Consider the following 20,994-nt stretch of genomic DNA (forward strand, 5'->3'; position numbering starts at 1 on the left):
TTTCAATGTGAACTTTGGTGTTAAACTTAAGTATTAGGTTACCTTGCCTAGTTTCTGAGGCAGCAAAATAAAAATAATAATAATAGCCTTTTCTTCTCAGAAAGGTTCCTGTGCAGGGAATCACCAGGTGAATAATAAATGTAAAATATACTAACCTACTAAAGTCATATGCAAAAGCTTTACTCACTTAACTGTACTTACTATTTTCATTTTGAAATCAGGTGTTTCTTTTTCACTCTACAAGTGTTCCCCTTTTCTGTCTCCAGGCTGTTCAGGGTCGGTCTATCACACAACAAGACAGAGATCTCCGAGTTGATTTAGGATTTCGAGGAATGCCAATGACTGAGGAACAGCGGCGCCAGTTCAGCCCAGGTCCACGAACTACAATGTTTCGTATTCCTGAGTTTAAATGGTCTCCAATGCACCAGCGACTGCTCACCGATTTGCTATTTGCACTAGAAACAGATGTACATGTTTGGAGGAGGTAGAAATACTTCTTTTCTATAAATAAGACTAATTCCAGTTGAAAAATGAATATCTTAAAATTGGTGGCATCGACTGATTAGTAGCGAATTATATCATTAAAAACTCACAAATTAAATTTATTAAAAATAATCCAACTTGAACATTTTTATATAAACATAAATATTTTCATAATGATTATAAGTCCCGGGGTGGGTCAAATTAAAGGCTAACCAAGAATTTAGGCTTAAGACAGTTAATTAGCCAATTTTTGAAATTGGCATTGCCAGGTTATTATAAAAAAGAGTTTTAACCAAGAAAAGGTTCAGTACTGGTTCAAATAAATTTCTACATTTCTATCTTTCCCTGTTAAAATTAATACCACGTACTACATTTATTCTTGGTGATAAGATTTAACACATAGCGCTAAAATAAAATTTAAAATCAGCTTAGACATCTATTTTTAGAGCTTATACCATTTACGTGGTAAGTGGATATCATTTCAAATATAATCATTTAAGGAAAACAGTGAAGAAAACTGTTCAGTTGTTTTATTTTTTCAGTTCAAATAAATTGAATAAGTTTCAAGAAAGAAAACAAAGTCTGCATAAATTTTAAAATTACCTTGCCTCAATTTCAATTTAATTTTCTAATAGCAAATATGCAACAAATTAATCAGTTATGAGAGTGTCATGTGTTCATGCAGATAAATTAGGTAGTTGATGTCTGTCAGTAACAGTACCCCACCATCAGTGACTTGAACAATCAGTGGCACAATGGACTATGAGTGAGTTTCTTAACAGTGGACTTAAGTGAGTTTCTCTGCTTCTCCTAGTTATCCTTTTGAGATTCAAGGTGGCTGCTTCAGCTCCCAGAATCAAGTCAACATAGGAAACTTACCCCAACTAGAGGGCAGGACTCTTCTTCCTCCTTCACCCCCTTCTTCCTTCCTCCGTTTCCTTGTCTCTCTCTCTCCCTCCTCCTCTCTCTCCTCTTTCTTCTTCTCCTCTTCCTCTTATTCTCTTCTTCTTCTTCTCTTTTTTCTAACAGAAGCCCCTCAAGAAATTTCCTTCTTATGTCTCATGTGTCAGTAGGATCATATGCTATTCTCTGAGTCACCAGCAAAAGGGAATGGGATTATAATGATTGGCCTCCATGGAGCAATACTGGTTACCAACCTAGTAGCTGTGGTGAAGCCAGTCTTTCCTGTACCAGATGTAGCTCAATAATAGAACAAAATCTAGATTGTGTTAGCAGGGAATAAGGAATAACTATCATGCAAGCAATCAGTGTCTGCCATAGAAAGTTTTTAGTTCTGCTTTTATTTGGTCAGTTTGTCCTTAGTCTACTTATGTGATAGAAACAATGGTCTTTCCATTGCTAATGTTATATGCTAAGTTACCTAGGGATGGTAAATAAGGAGACTGGAATACCATGAAATACGTTACTACTAACATGAGTATCAGTGTATGGAGAGATACAGTGTAATTTACTAATTGCCATGTTAGTATCCCCCAAATGAATGATACTCAACTATCCGTCCCTTTATACTGTGTGTGTCTTTCTGTGTTTTCTTTCATGGACTCTCATAAAATTTCCCGGACAGAATTTTACATAATTTAAAAAAATGTAAAAGATAGATAGTACTTTAATTTTTAGGACAAGAGAAAACATCCTGAGATCTAAGTTATATTAGATGATATTTTGCAGTTCTTAAAAGGTGAGAATCATTGACTTAAATTTGATCGTGGAGTAATCTCTTTCTGTTCTGTTAGAGAATAGTTCATATTCTTGACGGATACCAAACTAAAGCAGTGTATTTCTCTGAGAATCTATAGCGAATGTTTTGTATGGCAGAGCTGCACTGCTGACCTTTGAGGTCTTTTTTCCTTTTTTTATTCAGTAAGTACTTGAATTTTACTGACTCATTTATACTCCCCTATCGTATCACTTCTGTGGCTAGCAGTATACATTTTCAGTACAGCTGGTCAAAGCCGGAGCTGCAGTATGGTGATACAACAAATTGTCAGCTAACTATTCACTTGTTCTGCCTTTCAGTACCAAACAACAAGCTTTGGCAAAAATAAATTTTTTTAGCCAAATTCATTGACCTAGTCATATGTCTTTGAATCAAGTTAATGCACTGTATTTTAAAAGCAGAAACAAAATAATAAATTATTATACTTGGACACACAAAAAATCCATGCTGAAATGAATGCTAAGTTTTTGGTAATATGACATCTCAATTGTAAGTTATTTTCTTTTCTAATAACTCCATTTTAAATTTGTCTAGCTCTTATTTTTCACTTTAAAAATGGCATTATAAATAAAATCTAAACTTCTTATTCTTAAGCCAAAGAAATGTTCATTTCTGCTTTGTTTTTCTGCCATTTTAGCCATTCCACAAAGTCTGTAATGGATTTTGTCAATAGCAATGAAAATATTATTTTTGTACATAACACAATTCACCTCATTTCCCAAATGGTAGACAACATCATCATTGCTTGTGGAGGAATTTTACCTTTGCTCTCTGCTGCAACATCACCAACTGTAAGTACTTTGCCTCCATCTAGTGGTTATGTTTTATAATTACATTACTAGAGTGTGTCAGTGGTGTTCTATACTATAAACAAGGAAACTTTTTAACCATATAATTTAAAATTATATATATTTGTATTCTCACCTCTTTTAATTGTCAGTCTTGGGTTCCAGCTGTGTGCATTTATGAACATATTTCTCTGGTAATTCTGATGAACATGCCTTAGGAAGAGCAATAACTATGAATGATTTAGCTTTATTTTCTATATATTGTTTCTCTCTCCAAATCTACATTATAATAAACTGTTAAAATCTTTGTTCTGTAAATCTTGAAGTTCTAAATACAAGTACATGTTTATTGTATGATAATTAGAGTCGAATCTAAATATAGAAAAAGTCATCTTTAGACATTCAGTCTCATGACTTGCTTGAAATATTACTTTTAAACTTAATATTATTTTAAATGATATATAGGAGTATTATACTTCTGATCTCTGAGATTTAATCTTGAAGCCAGTAATTTGCTTCAAAAAGAGAATCAAATGATTGAATTCTTAGAGTGTTTCTTATTTAAAACTTAGGTACCTCAGATAGAAAAAGTATAAATGACATTTTTTTCTGTACCTGAAAAATTTCATAATCCTTAAAAACCTCAAAAAACTTTATGTTAGCCATAAGGCATCTTTTAGAATTTTCATGTGACATGATTTACTGGTTCAACATTTATTTTTTAAAAATATAGACTTTCTCTAATAAAACATTGAAATGTATTAATATAAGTTTGAAATAATGTTACTTATGTTATTTAAAATATAATAGATAAATAACTATATTTTAGCTGTCTTTTAAAAAATATCTCTGATTCATATTTTTAAAAAAACAGACTCTATAGCTAATTGCTCAGATGGGAAAGAATATAGAATTCTGCTTCTCATATTACCTGTGTTCTTGCTACCACATTGGAAGCTCATCCATTAGCCCCAAATATATCCTTTTTCCAGAGAGAAACTTGCTGTTTTATTAAGATGTGTTTTACTTGATGAGACAGTGTTTCCAAATTGATCTCTGGCTTTATTTCATCATTAACAAGTTTTCTCTACATGACTCTTTTTCTCACTGTCCCTTTGCCACCACCCCTAGAGCAGCACTGAAACTTAAGTATTGGCAGCAAAAAGAATGTATCCTCAGCACACCTCCCCCTCACAGGCACATATACTTCTATTTCATCCATGAATTTATTCGGGTCTCCAAAGGCAAGAAGGCTAGTTCAGCAGGGAGTGCAGCAGAACAGGTCCTAATTAGGGCCTTCTTGAAATCAGCAGCTGACCAAAGAAATTGAATCAGGAAGAAAAGTAGTTGATGGTGTGTGAAGAGTGCAGGTATCCTGTGAGATTAACATACCATCCCTTCTCTTTAATCTCTGATTTCCTCTATGATTTATACCAAATTCTGATAAATTGAGAGTTATATGTGATGTTAAAAATACATTCTAATATTGAGGCAGGAAGAGGCTTTGTTTTGTTTTTTCCCTCTTCTATGCATTGAAGAGTGACTTAATGATTCATCCTGGCATTTTTCTTCATCCTATAAATTTTTTTATGTCTTATAAATTAACATTTGTTGTCAGGAAATTTTAAAATGTTATACTGAAATTTACTTTAAAATATAATATTGTTTTAAAATTTTCTGTAGAACAAAAATGACCTTTATAAAAAAATTAGCAGTAGACATAAAAATTTGTATAGATTTGAAATATTCACATTACTAGTCTTCCACATTTTAAACTAGATCTCTATCAAAATAGAGAAAATAATTAATGAAGTTTCAATAAACAATATGATTTAAATAATATGTCACTACCCCAATTTGCTTTTTTTTTTTTACATCTTTATTGGAGTATAATTGCTTTACAATGGTGTGTTAGTTTCTGCTTTATAACAAAGTGAATCAGTTATACATATACATATGTTCCCATCTCTTCCCTCTTGCGTCTCCCTCCCTCCCACCCTCCCTATCCCACCCCACTAGGTGGTCACAAAGCACCGAGCTGATCTCCCTGTGCTATGCGGCTGCTTCCCACTAGCTATCTGTTTTACATTTGGTTGTGTATATATGTCCATGCCACTCTCTCACTTCGTCCCGGCTTACCCTTCCCCCTCCCCATATCCTCAAGTCCATTCTGTAGTAGGTCTGTGTCTTTATTCCTGTCTTACCCCTAGGCTCTTCATGACATTTTTTTTCTTAAATTCCATACATATGTGTTAGCATATGGTATTTGTCTTTCTCTTTCTGACTTACTTCACTCTGTATGACAGACTCTAGGTCCATCCACCTCATTACAAATAGCTCACTTTTGTTTCTTTTTATGGCTGAGTAATACTCCATTCTATATATGTACCACATCTTCTTTATCCATTCATCCGATGATGGACACTTAGGTTGTTTCCATCTCCGGGCTATTGTAAATAGATCTGCAATGAACATTTTGGTACATGACTCGTTTTGAATTATGGTTTTCTCAGGGTATATGCCCAGTAGTGGGATTGCTGGGTCATATGGTAGTTCTATTTGTAGTTTTTTAAGGAACCTCCATACTGTTCTCCACAGTGGCTGTATCAATTTACATTTCCACCAGCGGTGCAAGAGTGTTCCCTTTTCTCCACACCCTCTCCAGCATTTATTGTTTCTAGATTTTTTGAAGATGGCCATTCTGACTGGTGTGACATGATATCTCATTGTAGTTTTGATTTGCATTTCTCTAATGATTAATGATGTTGAGCATTCTTTCATGTGTTTGTTGGCAGTCTATATATCTTCTTTGGAGAAATGTCTATTTAGGTCTTCTGCCCATTTTTGGATTGGGTTGTTTGTTTTTTTGTTATTGAGCTGCATGAGCTGCTTGTAAATATCGGAGATTAATGCTTTGTCAGTTGCTTCATTTGCAAATATTTTCTCCCATTCTGAGGGTTGTCTTTTGGTTTAGTTTATGGTTTCCTTTGCTGTGCAAAAGCTTTGAAGTTTCATTAGGTCCCATTTGTTTATTTTTGTTTTTATTTCCATTTCTCTAAGAGGTGGGTCAAAAAGCATCTTGCTGTGATTTATGTCATAGAGTGTTCTGCCTATGTTTTCCTCTAAGAGTTTGATAGTTTCTGGCCTTACATTTAGGTCTTTAATCCATTTTGAGCTTATTTTTGTGTATGGTGTTAGGGAGTGATCTAATCTCATACTTTTACATGTATCTGTCCAGTTTTCCTAGCACCACTTATTGAAGAGGCTGTCCTTTCTCCACTGTACATTCCTGCCTCCGTTATCAAAGATAAGGTGACCATATGTGTGTGGGTTTAACCCTGGGCTTTCTATCCTTTTCCATTGATCTATCTTTCTGTTTTTGTGCCAGTACCATACTGTCTTGATTACTGTAGCTCTGTAGTATAGTCTGAAGTCAGGGAGCCTGATTCCTCCAGCTCCGTTTTTCGTTCTCAAGATTGCTTTGGCTATTCGGGGTCTTTTGTGTTTCCATGGAAATTGTGAAATTTTTTGTTCTAGTTCTGTGAAAAATGCCAGTGGTAGTTTGATAGGGATTGCATTGAATCTGTAGATTGCTTTGGGTAGTAGAGTCATTTTCACAATGTTGATTCTTCCAATCCAAGAACATGGTATATCTCTCCATCTATTTGTATCATCTTTAATTTCTTTCATCAGTGTCTTATAATTTTCTGCATACAGGTCTTTTGACTCCTTAGGTAGGTTTATTCCTAGATATATATATATTTTTTTTTTGGTATGTGGGTCTCTCACTGTTGTGGCCTCTCCCATTGCGGAGCACAGGCTCCGGACGCGCCCACTCAGCGGCCATGGCTCACGGGCCCAGACGTTCCACGGCATGTGGGATCTTCCCGGACCGGGGCACGAACCCATGTCCCCTGCATTGGCAGGCGAACTCTCAACCACTGTGCCACCAGGGAAGCCCTATTTCTAGATATTTTATTCTTTTTGTTGCAATGGTAAATGGGAGTGTTTTCTGATTTCACTTTCAGATTTTTCATCCTTAGTGTTTAGGAATGCCAGAGATTTCTGTGCATTCATTTTATATCCTGCTACTTTACCAAATTCATTGATTAGCTCTAGTAGTTTTCTGGTAGCATCATTAGGATTCTCTATGTATAGTATCATGTCATATGCAGTGACAGCTTTACTACTTCTTTTCTGATATGGATTCCTTTTATTTCCTTTTCTTCTCTGCTGTGACTAAAACTTCCAAAACTATGTTGAATAAGAGTGGTGAGAGTGGGCAGCCTTGTCTTGTTTCTGATCTTAGTGGAAATGCTTTCAGTTTTTCACCATTGAGGACGATGTTGGCTGTGGGTTTGTCATATATGGCCTTTATTATGTTGAGGAAAGTTCCCTCTATGCCTACTTTCTGCAGGGTTTTTATCATAAATGGGTGTTGAATTTTGTTGAAAGCTTTCTCTGCGTCTATTGAGATGATCATATGGTTTTTCTCCTTCAATTTGTTAATATGGTGTATCATGTTGATTGATTTGTGTATATTGAAGAATCCTTGCATTCCTGGAATAAACCCCACTTGATGCTGGTATATGATCCTTTTTTTTTTTTTTTTTTTTTTTTGCGGTACGCGGGCCTCTCACTGTTGTGGCCTCTCCCATTGCGGAGCACAAGCTCTGGACGTGCAGGCTCAGGGGCCATGGCTCACGGGCCCAGCCGCTCCGCGGCATGTCGGATCTTCCCGGACTGGGGCACGAACCGGTGTCCCCTGCATCGACAGGCGGATTTTCAACCGCTGCACCACCAGGGAAGCCTGGTGTATGATCCTTTTAATGTGCTGTTGGATTCTGTTTGCTAGTATTTTGTTGAGGATTTTTACATCTATGTTCATCAGTGATATTGGCCTGTAGTTTTCTCTCTTTGTGACGTCCTTGTCTGGTTTTGGTATCAGGGTGATAGTGGCCTTGTAGAATGAGTTTGGGAGTGTTCCTCCCTCTGCTGTATTTTGGAAGAGTTTGTGAAGGATAGGTGTTACGTCTTCTCTAAATGTTTGATAGAATTCGCCTGTGAAGCCATCTGGTCCTGGGCTTTTGTTTGTTGGAAGATTCTGAATCACAGTTTCAATTTCAGTGCTTGTGATTGGTCTGTTCATATTTTCTATTTCTTCCTGATTCAGTCTTGGCAGGTTGTGCATTTCTAAGAATTTGTCCATTTCTTCCAGGTTGTCCATTTTATTGGCATAGAGTTGCTTGTAGTAATCTCCCATGTTCTTATGTATTCCTGCAATGTCAGTTGTTACTTCTCCTTTTTCATTTCTAATTCTATTGATTTGAGTCTTCTCCCTTTTTTTCTTGATGAGTCTGGCTAATGGTTTATCAATTTTGTTTATCTTCTCAGAGAACCAGCTTTTTGTTTTATTGATCTTGCTATCATTTCCTTCATTTCTTTTTCATTTATTTTTGATCTGATTTTTATTATTTCTTTCCTTCTGCTAACTTTGGGTTTTTTTTGTTCTTCTTTCTCTAATTGCTTTAGGTGCAAGGTTAGGTTGTTTATTCGAGATGCTTCCTGTTTCTTAAGGTAGGATTGTATTGCTATAAACTTCCCTCTTAGAACTGCTTTCGCTGCATCCCATAGGTTTTGGGTCATCGTGTCTCCATTGTCATTTGTTTTTTGGAATTTTTTGATTTCCTCTTTGATTTCTTCACTGATCACTTCGTTACTAAGTAATGTATTGTTTAGCCTCCATGTGTTTGTATTTTTTACAGATCTTTTCCTGTAATTGATATCTAGTCTCATAGCATTGTGGTCGGAAAGGATACTTGATACGATTTCAGTTTTCTTAAATTTACCAAGGCTTGACTTGTGACCCAAGATATGATCTATCCTGGAGCATGTTCCATGAGCACTTGAAAAAAATGTGTATTCTGTTGTTTTGGATGGAATGTCCTCTAAATATCAATTAAGTCCATCTTGTTTAATGTATCATTTAAAGCTTGTGTTTCCTTATTTATTTTCATTTTGGATGATCTGTCCATTGGTGAAAGTGGGGTGTTAAAGTCCCCTACTGTGAATGTGTTAGTGTCGATTAATGGCTGTTAGTATTTGCCTTATGTATTGAAGTGCTCCTAATTTGGGTGCATAAATGTTTACAATTGTTAGATCTTCTTCTTGGATTGATCCCTTGATCATTTTGTAGTGTCCTTCTTTGTCTCTTGAAATAGTCTTTATTTTAAAGTCTATTTTGTCTGATATGAGAATTGCGACTCCAGCTTTCTTTTGGTTTCCATTTGCATGGAATACCTTTGTCCATCCCCTTACTTTCAGTCTGTATGTGTCTCTAGGTCTGAAGTGGGTCTCTTGTAAACAGCATATATATGGGTCTTGTTTTTGTATCTATTCAGCGAGTCTGTGTCTTTTGGTGGGAGCATTTAGTCGATTTACGTTTAAGGTAATTATTGATATATATGTTCCTATTCCCATTTTCTTAATTGTTTTGGGTTCGTTATTGTAGGTCTTTAGCTTCTCTTGTGTTTCTTGCCTAGAGAAGTTCCTTCAGCATTTGTTGTAAAGCTGGTTTGGTGGTGCTGAACTCTCTCAGCTTTTGCTTGTCTGTAAAGGTTTTAATTTCTCCGTCAAATCTGAATGAGATCCTTGCTGGGTAGAGTAATCTTGGTTGCAGGTTTTTCTCCTTCATCACTTTAAATATGTCCTGCCAGTCCCTTCTGGCTTGCAGAGTTTCTGCTGAAAGATCAGCTGTTAACCTTATGGGGATTCCCTTGTGTGTTATTTGTTGTTTTTCCCTTGCTGCTTTTAATATGTTTTCTTTGTATTTAATTTTTTTTTTTTTTTTTTTTTTTTTTTTGCGGTACGTGGGCCTCTCACTGCTGTGGCCTCTCCCGTTGCGGAGCACAGACTCTGGACGCGCAGGCTCAGCGGCCATGGCCCATGGGCCCAGCCGCTCCACGGCACGTGAGATCTTCCCGGACCGGGGCACGAACCCGCATCCCCTGCATCGGCAGGCAGACTCCCAACCGCTGTGCCACCAGGGAAGCCCTGTATTTAATTTTTGACAGTTTGATTAATATGTGTCTTGGCGTGTTTCTCCTTGGATTTATCCTGTATGAGACTCTCTGTGCTTCCTGGACTGGATTAACTATTTTCTTTCCCATATTAGGGAAGTTTTCAACTATAATCTCTTCAAATATTTCCTCAGTCCCTTTCTTTTTCTCTTCTTCTTCTGGAACCCCTATAATTCAAATGTTGGTACATTTAATGTTGTCCCAGAGGTCTCTGAGACTGTCCTTAGTTCTTTTCATTCTTTTTTCTGCTCTGCAGTAGTTATTTCCACTATTTTATCTTCCAGGTCACTTATCCGTTCTTCTGCCTCAGTTATTCTGCTATTGATCCCATCTAGAGTATTTTTAATTTCATTTATTGTGTTGTTCATCATTGTTTGTTTCATCTTTAGTCCTTCTAGGTCCTTGTTAAATGTTTCTTGCATTTTGTCTATTCTATTTCCAAGATTTTGGATCATCTTTACTATCAGTATTCTGAATTCTTTTTCAGGTAGACTGCCTATTTCCTCTTCATTTGTTAGGTCTGGTGGGTTTTTATCTTGCTCCTTCATCTGCTGTGTGTTTTTCTGTCTGCTCATTTTGCTTATCTTACTGTGTGTGGGGTCTCCTTTTTGCAGGCTGCAGGTTTGTAGTTCCCATTGTTTTGGGTGTCTGTCCCCAGTGGCTAAAGTTGGTTCAGTGGGTTGTGTAGGCTTCCTGGTGGAGGGGACTAGTGCCTGTGTTCTGGTGGATGAGGCTGGATCTTGTCTTTCTGGTGGGCAGGTCCACTTCTGGTGGTGTGTTTTGGGGTGTCTGTGGCCTTATTATGATTTTAGGCAGCCTCTCGGCTAATGGGTGGGGTTGTGTTCCTGTCTTGCTAGTTGTTTGGCATAGGGTGTGCAGCACTGTAGCTTGCTGGTCGTTGAGTGAAGCTGGGTGCTGGTGTTGAAATGGAGATCTCTGGGAGATTTTTGCCATTTGATATTATGTGGAGCTGGGAGGTCTCATGTGGGCCAGTATCCTGAAGTTGGCTCTCCCACCTCAGAGGCACAGCAGTGATTCCTGGCTGCAGCACCAAGAGCCTTCAATCCACACGGCTCAGAATAAAAGGGAGAAAAAGTAGAAAAAGAAAAAAAGAAAGAAAGAAAGAAACGAAGGAAGGAAGAAAGAAGAAAGAAAGGCGGGAGGGAGGGAGGGAGGAGTGACGGAAGAAAAGAAAGAAAGAAGGTAATATAAAATAAAATAAAATAAAAAATAATTAATAAGAAAAAAAATTGTTTTCAAAAAGATGAAAAAAAAAAACAGACGGATAGAACCCTAGGACAAATGGTGGAAGCAAAGCTATACAGACAGAATATCACACAGAAGCATACGCATACACACTCACAAAAAGAGGAAAAGGGGAAAAAAATCATAAATCGTGCTCTCAAAGTCCACCTCCTCAATTTGGGATGATTCCTTGTCTATTCATGTATTCCACAGATGCAGGTTCATCAACTTGATTGTGGAGCTTTAATCTGCTGCTACTGAGGCTGCTGGGAGAGATTTCCCTTTCTCTTCTTTGTTCTCACAGCTCCCAGGGGCTCAGCTTTGGATTTGGCCCTGCCTCTGTGTGTAGGTCGCCTGAGGGCATCTGTTCTTCACTCAGACAGGACGGGGTTAAAGGAGCAGCTGCTTCCGGGACTCTGGCTCATTCAGGCCGGGGGGGGAGGGAGGGTCATGGAGTGCGGAGCGGGCCTGCGGCGGCAGAGGCCAGCGTGATGTTGCATCAGCCTGAAGCGCGCTGTGCGTTCTCCCGGGGAAGTTGTCCCTGGATCCCGGGACCCTGGCAGTGGCGGGCTGCACAGGCTCCCCGGAAGAGGGTTGTAGATAATGACCTGTGCTCGCACACAGGCTTCTTGGTGGCGGCAGCAGCAGCCTTAGCGTCTCATGTTTGTCTCTTGGGTCCGCGCTTTCAGCCGCGGCTCGCGCCCGTCTCTGGAGCTCCTTTAAGCAGCGCTCTTAATTTCCTCTCCTCACGCAACAGAAAACAGAGAGGGAAGAAAAAGTCTCTTGCCTCTTCGGCAGGTCCAGACTTTTTCCCGGACTCCCTCCCGGCTAGCCGTGGTGCACTAACCTCCTGCAGGCTGTGTTCACGCCGCCAACCCCAGTCCTCTCCCGGCGCTCCGACACCGAAGCCCGAGCCTCCGCTCCCAGCTCAGCCCGCCCCGGCAGGTGAGCAGACAAGTCTCTCGGGCTGGTGAGTGCCGGTCGGCACCGATCCTCTGTGCGGGAATGTCTCCGCTTTGCCCTCTGCACCTCTGTTGCTGTGCTCTCCTCCGCGGCTCCGCCGCTTCCCCCTCCGCCACCCACAGTCTCCGCCCGCGAAGGGGCTTCCTGGTGTGTGGAAACCTTTCCTCCTTCACAGCTCCCTCCCACTGGTGCCGGCCCCGTCCCTATCCTTTTGTCTCTGTTTATTCTTTTTTCTTTTGCCCTACCCAGGTACGTGGGGGGGTTTCTTGCCTTTTGGGAGGTCTGAGGTCTTCTGCCAGCGTTCCGTAGGTGTTCTGTAGGAGTTGTTCCACGTGTAGATGTATTTCTGGTGTATCTGTGGGGAGGAAGGTGATCTCCGCGTCTTACTCTTCTGCCATCTTCCCGATCCCCCCTGCTTATTTTTTATTTTATAATGAATATACAGTAAAGATACTGACATTTTGAGGTTCTACTGCCAAAATTATTACCTGTGCAGCTTTGATCTCTGCAGTTTGGAATTTGAAACTATGGTACTTATTTCTTAGACTGTTCTCAACAGACTTTGGAATTCATTCAATTGTAGAAACTTTTCTTCATTGTCTCTGTCTCTATATTTCTGTTATTTTGGTCCATTAGCTGATTGTACCTATACCTGGTTGTACAACATAGCTAATTTTACGTTGTTTGAATAAATTGCTTCCTAATAGCGAGAACCTTTTCTCCCACTTCCTACTGGGAGAAAACATGGTTGGTGTCAACTGTTGAGTAATGTCTTCTATTACTTTATTGTATAATATTCTTGCTAAAAATTGTAATGTAGTAGAGGGGAAGAGTTAGGAAGGAAGAGGTTGAATAGATAAAGAAATGAGGGCTTCCCTGGTGGCGCAGTGGTTGAGAGTCCGCCTGCCGATGCAGGGGATACGGGTTTGTACCCCGGTCCGGGAAGGTCCCACATGCCGCGGAGTGGCTGGGTCCGTGAGCCGTGGCCGCTGAGCCTGCGCGTCCAGAGCCTGTGCTCCGCGACAGGAGAGGCCACAACAGTGAGAGGCCCACATATCAAAAAAAAAAAAAGAAAAAAAAAGAAAAAGAAAGAAATGAGAACTGAAGATATGGAGCTTTTTAACTTAGAGTTTAAAAAAAAAGTTTATTGGAGTATAGTTGATTAACAATGTCGTGTTACTTTCTTTAACTTAGATTTAAAATATAAAAAGCCAAAAGAGAATTTTGGATGGAATAAGTGAAAAAGGAAACACTGGCAATATACAGATTACCAAAGGGAAACATTGTCATGTAGATGCTTTTAGAATTTCAATCCTATATGAAGAGGGATAGAAACATTTGAAACTAATGTTTGAGTGATCTGTAATTTTGTTCAGGTTTGTGGAGTTCTTCAGAATATTCATACATTATATACAGATATGTATTTACGGAATAAATATGAGTAATGATGGTATACAGTGGTTGACAAATTTATTCTGTGTATGGATCATATAGTAAATATTTTCGGGTTTGTGGGCTATATGGTCTCTAACTATTGAAATTTGCTGTTTGCAAAAGCAGCCATATATCATAACACAGAGGAGTAGGTGTGGGTGTGTTTCAATAAACCTTTATTTATATTTGACTTGTAGGTCCTAGTTTGCTGACCACTGACTTACAGCACCATTTTCACATAAAATACAAATGTCATAGAGTAAAACTTCATTACTTACTGCTGACCATTAAAAATTCAATAGTTAGAGCTTAAGATAAATTCATTTTTCCTGTTAAATAAGAGCTTGCATTTGACTAATGAACATTTATTGAAGTTTAATTTTTAACATAATTTCACTGGTGGTTGTGATCATTATGTTTTATTAGAAGATATGTAACTTTTCCCATATAGCCATACTAAATATTTTTAGCATTTGACACGTCTAATGTTGAAATTGTATTTAATTTTGAGTAGGTAAGTAGAATGCTAAGTATTCGTTACAATTTCTATTAAAAGCTCAACCCAGGAAAATGTCTTTTCTGTTTTTCAGTATAAGTGTGGATCTCAGATAATTTGCTCATTTTCATTGAAAGCAAACTTTTGTTTCCCAGTAATCAGTGAGACTCAAACACGATTTTTCTTGAAGTTATGATTTAATTGAAGGCATATGGGTTTTAGCATAGGATAAATGTGTATTTTAACCTGGGTTTTACCACTTACTAGAAATGATGTCAACCTTAATTTCTTCATTTTAATGGTGTTAATTTTACTTATCCCACAGGGAGTTTGTGAAAATTAAGTTAGGTAATGTCACTAGATGGAGATGACTCTCACTGAATGTTTCCCTCCTTTACTTCCTTTTGGAACTTTTTATTCAGAATTGTATTATGATGGAATGATCTTCCCATTTATAGAGTAAGCCTGTCACACTCAGAATTCTGAAGTTTAAAATAGGATATTTGAACCAAGTTAGTTACTATGCGTGATCCATTTTGCTGGCAAAAAACTAAAATGGTGTAGTCTTGTCTGTTCTCTCCATGGCATTGGCATAGTGGTGGTTTATTTTCTGCCCTGGGACCTTATATGAATACAGTAATCCATACTAAGGATGACATTTGTGTATTGCTGTTGCAGTAGCATCACGTGAGAAAATTTGAGCTGTTTTATCTTACTTGTACGGAAATATTTCAGTGGAAACTTTAAGGAAAAAGAGTATAGATATACAAATATTTGTGTTATAATGTCACCTCAAATTTAATATTCATTGAAAAAGCAGGACTTTATTGGAGTTTCAGTTTTACCTAGATTATTTAAAATCTTATGTAGCATAGAAAATAAATTACATAGTTTCAAGTCTCTAAATTAGACTGATAGTTTTAACTTAAGTAGTCAGGGGAAAGAAATAGAACTCTTCGTATGTAGGTTGACCAGTCTTTGATTTGGGGAAGGAGCATTATTTTTGTTACTGTTGTTGAGGTTTTGAAGTTAATGTTTCTGTGACTAGTCAGTTGCATCCTCTCATTTATTTTCTATACATTGTTCAAGTTGGTCATGAATGAAAGCAAGGAATTGGAGAAAAAAATGAAGATAAACAAAACATGGATCAACTACAAATTGCATAATCATTTAATGATTTTAAGTCGACCATTTTGGTCAACCATCCAGAACAGTGAATGTTTAGAATTTCATTCAGTGTCACGTATGGCTTCATTTTCTCTGTTGATAGAAAAATAATAGAGACTGATATTTCTGGCTTTCCTAATAGTTTCATAATCCTGAGAAAGAAGAGGAACTTTTTATGTCAAAAAATGATGACAAGGACTTAATTTTAATTTATATTTTCTTACCATTATTAGAAAATGTAGCTAATACATTTGGGAAAACTACTAATTTTCTTTGTGTTTTGTTTATCTCATAACACTGATTATATTTTAGTATTCTCAGGGTGCTTTTATATGTTCTCCTGTACTACTTGAAAATAGTTTATTTTGAAATTTATGCTCACGTATAATGTCAGAAATCAAAGAATAAGAATAGTTGTTGACTTTTATTATGAAACTTAATTCTATCCAAAAATTTTTAATATACTGAATATAATTCTTAATAATACTCTGAAACTTAGTACAAAATCTATGCAATTGTCTTAGTTCACATGCGACCTCATTTAGTGTATCAGTAAGTTCTTTTCTAGCAAGGGAAAGTGGTTTTTAAGTTAGAATCACTCAAATATTTTATTATCTTATTAATTACTGGGGATTTTGTTCTGTAGGAAGGGCTTCAAATATTTTAGGAAACAAAATAGCATGATTCCTTAATGAAAATTCTAGAAGGTTGGTTCAGTTTATTTTCCTAAGTCATTTCTGCTTAAACTGGTAGTGAGCTAGGGCTTTTACAGAGACATTATGTTAGTTTAGTTATTAAAATGTTTCCTTGGTCATCTTCTAGGAAAAGATAACTTATTTTGTAAAATAGAGTATGCATCATTTCTAATATATGAACTATATTTATATATATATATTATTTGGGCAGTTACTCTAATGAAAAAAATAAACAGAAGTCTATTTGGTATTTAATCTTAATCATATGTAATTTATAAAATGAATATCTCTTAGAATTTTTGCTTTTAATAAAATAATCAAATATAATTTTAATATATTATTTTGTGTTTCAATTTTACATTGTATTTTCATTTAATTTTAATAATTTGCTTTTCTTGTACTTTTTTGGTCTGTTGTCTGTTTTGTCTAATGCATGTCCAGGGTTCTAAGGTTAGTATTACTTCAGTAATTTTCAGGTTTTCAGTTTTAAATTTTATTTTTGCTTATTTATGAAATTTTTGACTTGGTTATATTTTGAGTTTCCATACCATCTAACATTAGGCATATCTTTGGTATATTTAAAAGATTCATTAGAAGGATTATTTTCTCAGTGTACTGATGAACTACTATTTTATTATTCACACTAATCTTTAGACTAAACTATCAGAATATAATGAATACAATAATATTTCAGTCATATGTACAATCAGATTTTAACTGGTTCCAAAGAAAGGAAATTGGTTGGAATATGTGTTAAGATTTAATAATAATCATATGTGGGTGATCTTTATTTTTAAACCTATGCCATGATGTTTATATAACATTTCATCATATTTATAAATTACTATTATATAGAATTAATAAGAACTCCCTTTTAGGTTATTGGTTAAGAATGCTTTTTAGTTTAAAATTTTATTTTGTTTAGTCAAAAATAACAGTGGCAAATTTCATGGACGATTAATAATTCTGTTTATAATTTCTGTTTATAATTTACTCATTTAAAAATGAAAACATTTTGAAGCTTAAGCCTTGTACACTGCAAAATACTTCAAAATAAGATCATTAACTCATAAAATGAGTTAGAGGTCCCGTAATTTTAGTAATTCAAAATGATGAATTTCTTTGAGAATACATCTATAGATATCCTAAAATTCTAATATTTTGAAAAGTTTTCAGAATGCTTAATGGACCTAAGCAGTGGTCAGATCTTCCATTCCATTATAAAACACTTATATTGATAACTGATCTTTTAAAAGGAGGTTTTATATAAAATTAATTTTTAAACTTTTATTATAAACAATTGTGTTGTGGTCACCGATTTTTAATTCATGCTATGAAATGATGCTGTATATCAGTGAAGTGCTAGCAAATGAGGAATCTTTATTTAAAAAATCCAAGTAATGAATTAATTATTTCTTTAGGTCATGGATACCGAATTGGCATAATGTTGTAAATCAACAATTGAAAAATTTTTTTTTGTCTATTTACAAGCTCCTCTTAGAATGATTTTAACTCTATTTTGATGTTAAATAGAAGGGAGAAAGGTTGTTACATTTTATACTCCATTTATAATCGTTTAGTTATAAAAGTGCTTGCAGTAGCCAGCTGTCTCTTTTCTTACCCATGTTGTACACAAGAAGTGTTTAAGAGGTCGTTTTTTAATCAGTGTTTCCTGCTGACATTTCCATGTTAACGTGAGTAGGGATATGTCTAGGTAGAATGATGGGTATAAATAATGTCAAATGGAGCATTAAATAGGAGCAGATACCTATGATATATGCTTACCTTGTAGTTGAATTTATCATTTGGTGCAGAAGTAAGGTTAATCCATATGGCTAGTGTGCCCATTTTCAGAAAATTTAAACAGTAGTATTTTTTATTTATAAAGCATTCCTTACTCTTCTCTGATTTTGAGGCACTGAGAAAATGAGGTCTAGTCATAATGAACCAAAATAATTAAAATGTTATGTAATGCACAATGAAAAAAGAGATGGTGCTATTGCTTACAAAATACAGAGTTATACATCTTATGAAACACAATGCTTTGTACCATTCCCTTTCAAAGCAGGAAATTATATTTTACCATAGACAATAGTGTAGTGAAAGTACAGCTTCACCAGTCTAGAATGCTACTGATTCTTCTTATTGCTAGTGTCACAAATTAATATCAGTAGAGGAATTAATGATCTTGAGTATTTTTACCCTAGATTTTTATTGTTCATACAAGATACCTAGTGGTTTCACTTTATTCTGAAATGGATAAGAAAGTGTCATAATTTGACAGTTGTCTCCCTTTGATGTCAAATGAAAGTGCCACATATCTTTCCTATTGCTCATCATACATTTATAGGAAAGAAAAATTAGCACATATATTTTTATAAATGAGAATGAGGATTTTAGGAAAGAAATATGAGTTTTATGTCTTTGTTAACTAATAAAGTAGAACAAAACTAGTATAAATATATACATGTGATTACTTCTAAATATCTTTATGAAATGATCTTAAGTTTGGAATGTAGTTTTTACAAGTAATGATATTGAAATCTAACATTGATTTTAAAAATAGATTTTTTCCTTTATTTAAAGATAATTCATAGGTAAGCTAATTAAATTTGATAACTAGCTCTTATGATATATGGAATTAGTTTATGATTTATAACTTGTTTTGTTTACAAAATAACTAAACTACTGTTAACCTGCAGTATGTATGTACATGTATTATATTTCCAAATTTTAAGCAAGATTTAAATCTTCTACTTTTTTAAAGACGGAATTGGAAAATATTGAAGTGACACAAGGCATGTCAGCTGAGACAGCAGTAACTTTCCTCAGTCGATTGATGGCAATGGTTGATGTACTTGTATTTGCCAGCTCTCTAAATTTTAGTGAGATTGAAGCTGAAAAAAACATGTCTTCTGGTGGTTTAATGCGACAGTGCCTAAGGCTAGGTAAGTCTGTTAAGAATAACTGTGCATGTTAAATAATTACAGATTACTTTTTGATACTCTGTGATACATAAAGTACTAATGATACAATTTGATGATTATGTAATGTAAAGATTATTTTGTAATTCTTCAGAATTACTAAATTAAAAAATTATAATATCTTCACTTTGGAGATTTCATGGAATTGATCTTTAATGGATTCTAATTTGAAATAAAGTCAAATATATTTTGAGTTTTTTCAGAATCAGTTGGACAATAACCTTTTTCACTGAAGTGATTTTAATGTAAATATATTTATGAATCCTTATTTTTGGTAAACTAATACAGGGTAGTTGTCCTGGGCCCACAAATGTATCAGAAAACCAACAACTAGTTTTATACATTTAATGCTAAAGGATAAAATTGACCATGCCAATCTCACTGTTTCTCAGAATGCACAGTTAATATTAATAAACATTAGTGTACCTAATAACAGTAATAAACATTAACACTAATAAACATTACTATACCTATGATTTTTTTTGCTGCTATCTTGTGTTACAAATAAAATTTAGTCCTGAAAACTCTTAGTAAATTTAGACCAGCTCCTTAGGCAGGAATCATTCTTACATCTCTTACGTTTTTTAAAGGGAAAAATTATTTATATTATTTAGTCTTTACAGGGGACCAGACAACTACTGTTTTCAGACCAAAATGGCTACTATTTTCATACTTGCCTTCAAGTGTGAACAGGGAGGACATGAGAAAGTAAGGTATTTGATAGGGAGGACATTCTTGATATGTATTCTTTTTATCCATAATTTTTAAAATTATGTAAAAAAATATATATATATAGTTGCAGGGGAGAAGTTGTTTCTAATCCAAGGACGGAATAAGAACTTGATTTAAGAATGGTGGAATAAATGTACTTTTTAATGTTGTTTTGTATTTTTGTATTTTCCTGAGAGGAGTCATTTCATCTCCATTATAACGGAAAGATTGACCACATAGAGATCTCTCTGTCAGCCAAGAGGTGTGGAATAATTACTGTGGGCCATCATGGACATTTCCATTGATATTTAACAATAGCTTACAGATTGAACTTTGTTAGAAAGAGAAATATTTTTTTAAATGCCTGGATATCTTGAAAAGTGCATTTATTTGGTTATTCTGAACTTTCATTTCTGAATATATTCCAAAGCTTTACTGCTGATTTCATTTTTATCCTAATAATTCTTAGCAGATTTGTTTTTTTTATCATCCACAGGAAAGTTTTATAAGTAAATAATAATGAAGCAAACAATTATATGTATGTGCTGTTTACTGTTCTAAGCACTTTTCATATATTGATTCAGTTAGTCCTCATAACAGTCCTCTAAGGAAGTTACTGTGTTTATGCTTATTTTACCATGAGGAGACTGAGGCACAGATAGTTTAAGCAGCTGGCCCAAGATCACACAGCCCATAAGTGGCAGAGCCAGGATTCAAACTTAGGTGGCCTGATTCCAAAATCTGTACTGTTTATTACTATGCTTTACTGCTTCTTAAAATAAGTAAGTGAATAGACAGAATGTACTTCTTGAATGCTTGTTGACAAAGGTTGATGTTCCCACCATGAAAACAGGTAGATATTGGGACTTGTGAGGCTTGACTATATGGATGTACCCTGTTATTGCCTGAAATGGGGATTTGTGCTCTATATAGTCATCAAGATAGTCAACTTAAGGGCAGGAGACTTATTATTTAAAAAATCATCAAATATGAATAAGTTTTTTAAAAATTTTAATTGATCCATAAATTTCAGAATTTTGAAGGTTGGAAGGGGATAGAATAAGGAAGGATATATTGGGAGCTTCAAAGACCCTGTAGTATTCTGTTTCTTCAGCTGGTTGGTAGTTTATGGGTAATTTGTTTTTATTTTTTAACTACATGAATGTTTTATGTATACTTTTCATTACTGTGTTTCCTAATTTAAAACAATA

The 20,994-nt window shown here is 35.5% G+C and overlaps 1 protein-coding gene across 1 annotated transcript in view; it reads left to right on the forward strand.

Annotated features, from left to right (window-relative positions):
• NBEA (neurobeachin) overlaps positions 1 to 20,994 on the forward strand; it is a 627,916-nt gene that overhangs the window by 195,475 nt on the left and 411,447 nt on the right. Inside the window, exons 23-25 of the mRNA XM_060128644.1 lie at positions 267 to 484; positions 2,859 to 3,012; positions 18,856 to 19,036. Coding sequence (XP_059984627.1) covers positions 267 to 484; positions 2,859 to 3,012; positions 18,856 to 19,036 — 553 coding nt within the window. The remainder of the gene's footprint in view (positions 1 to 266; positions 485 to 2,858; positions 3,013 to 18,855; positions 19,037 to 20,994) is intronic.

The sequence above is a fragment of the Lagenorhynchus albirostris genome, chromosome 18 (genome assembly GCF_949774975.1).
Source record: "Lagenorhynchus albirostris chromosome 18, mLagAlb1.1, whole genome shotgun sequence".
Classification (NCBI taxonomy): Eukaryota; Metazoa; Chordata; class Mammalia; order Artiodactyla; family Delphinidae; genus Lagenorhynchus; species Lagenorhynchus albirostris.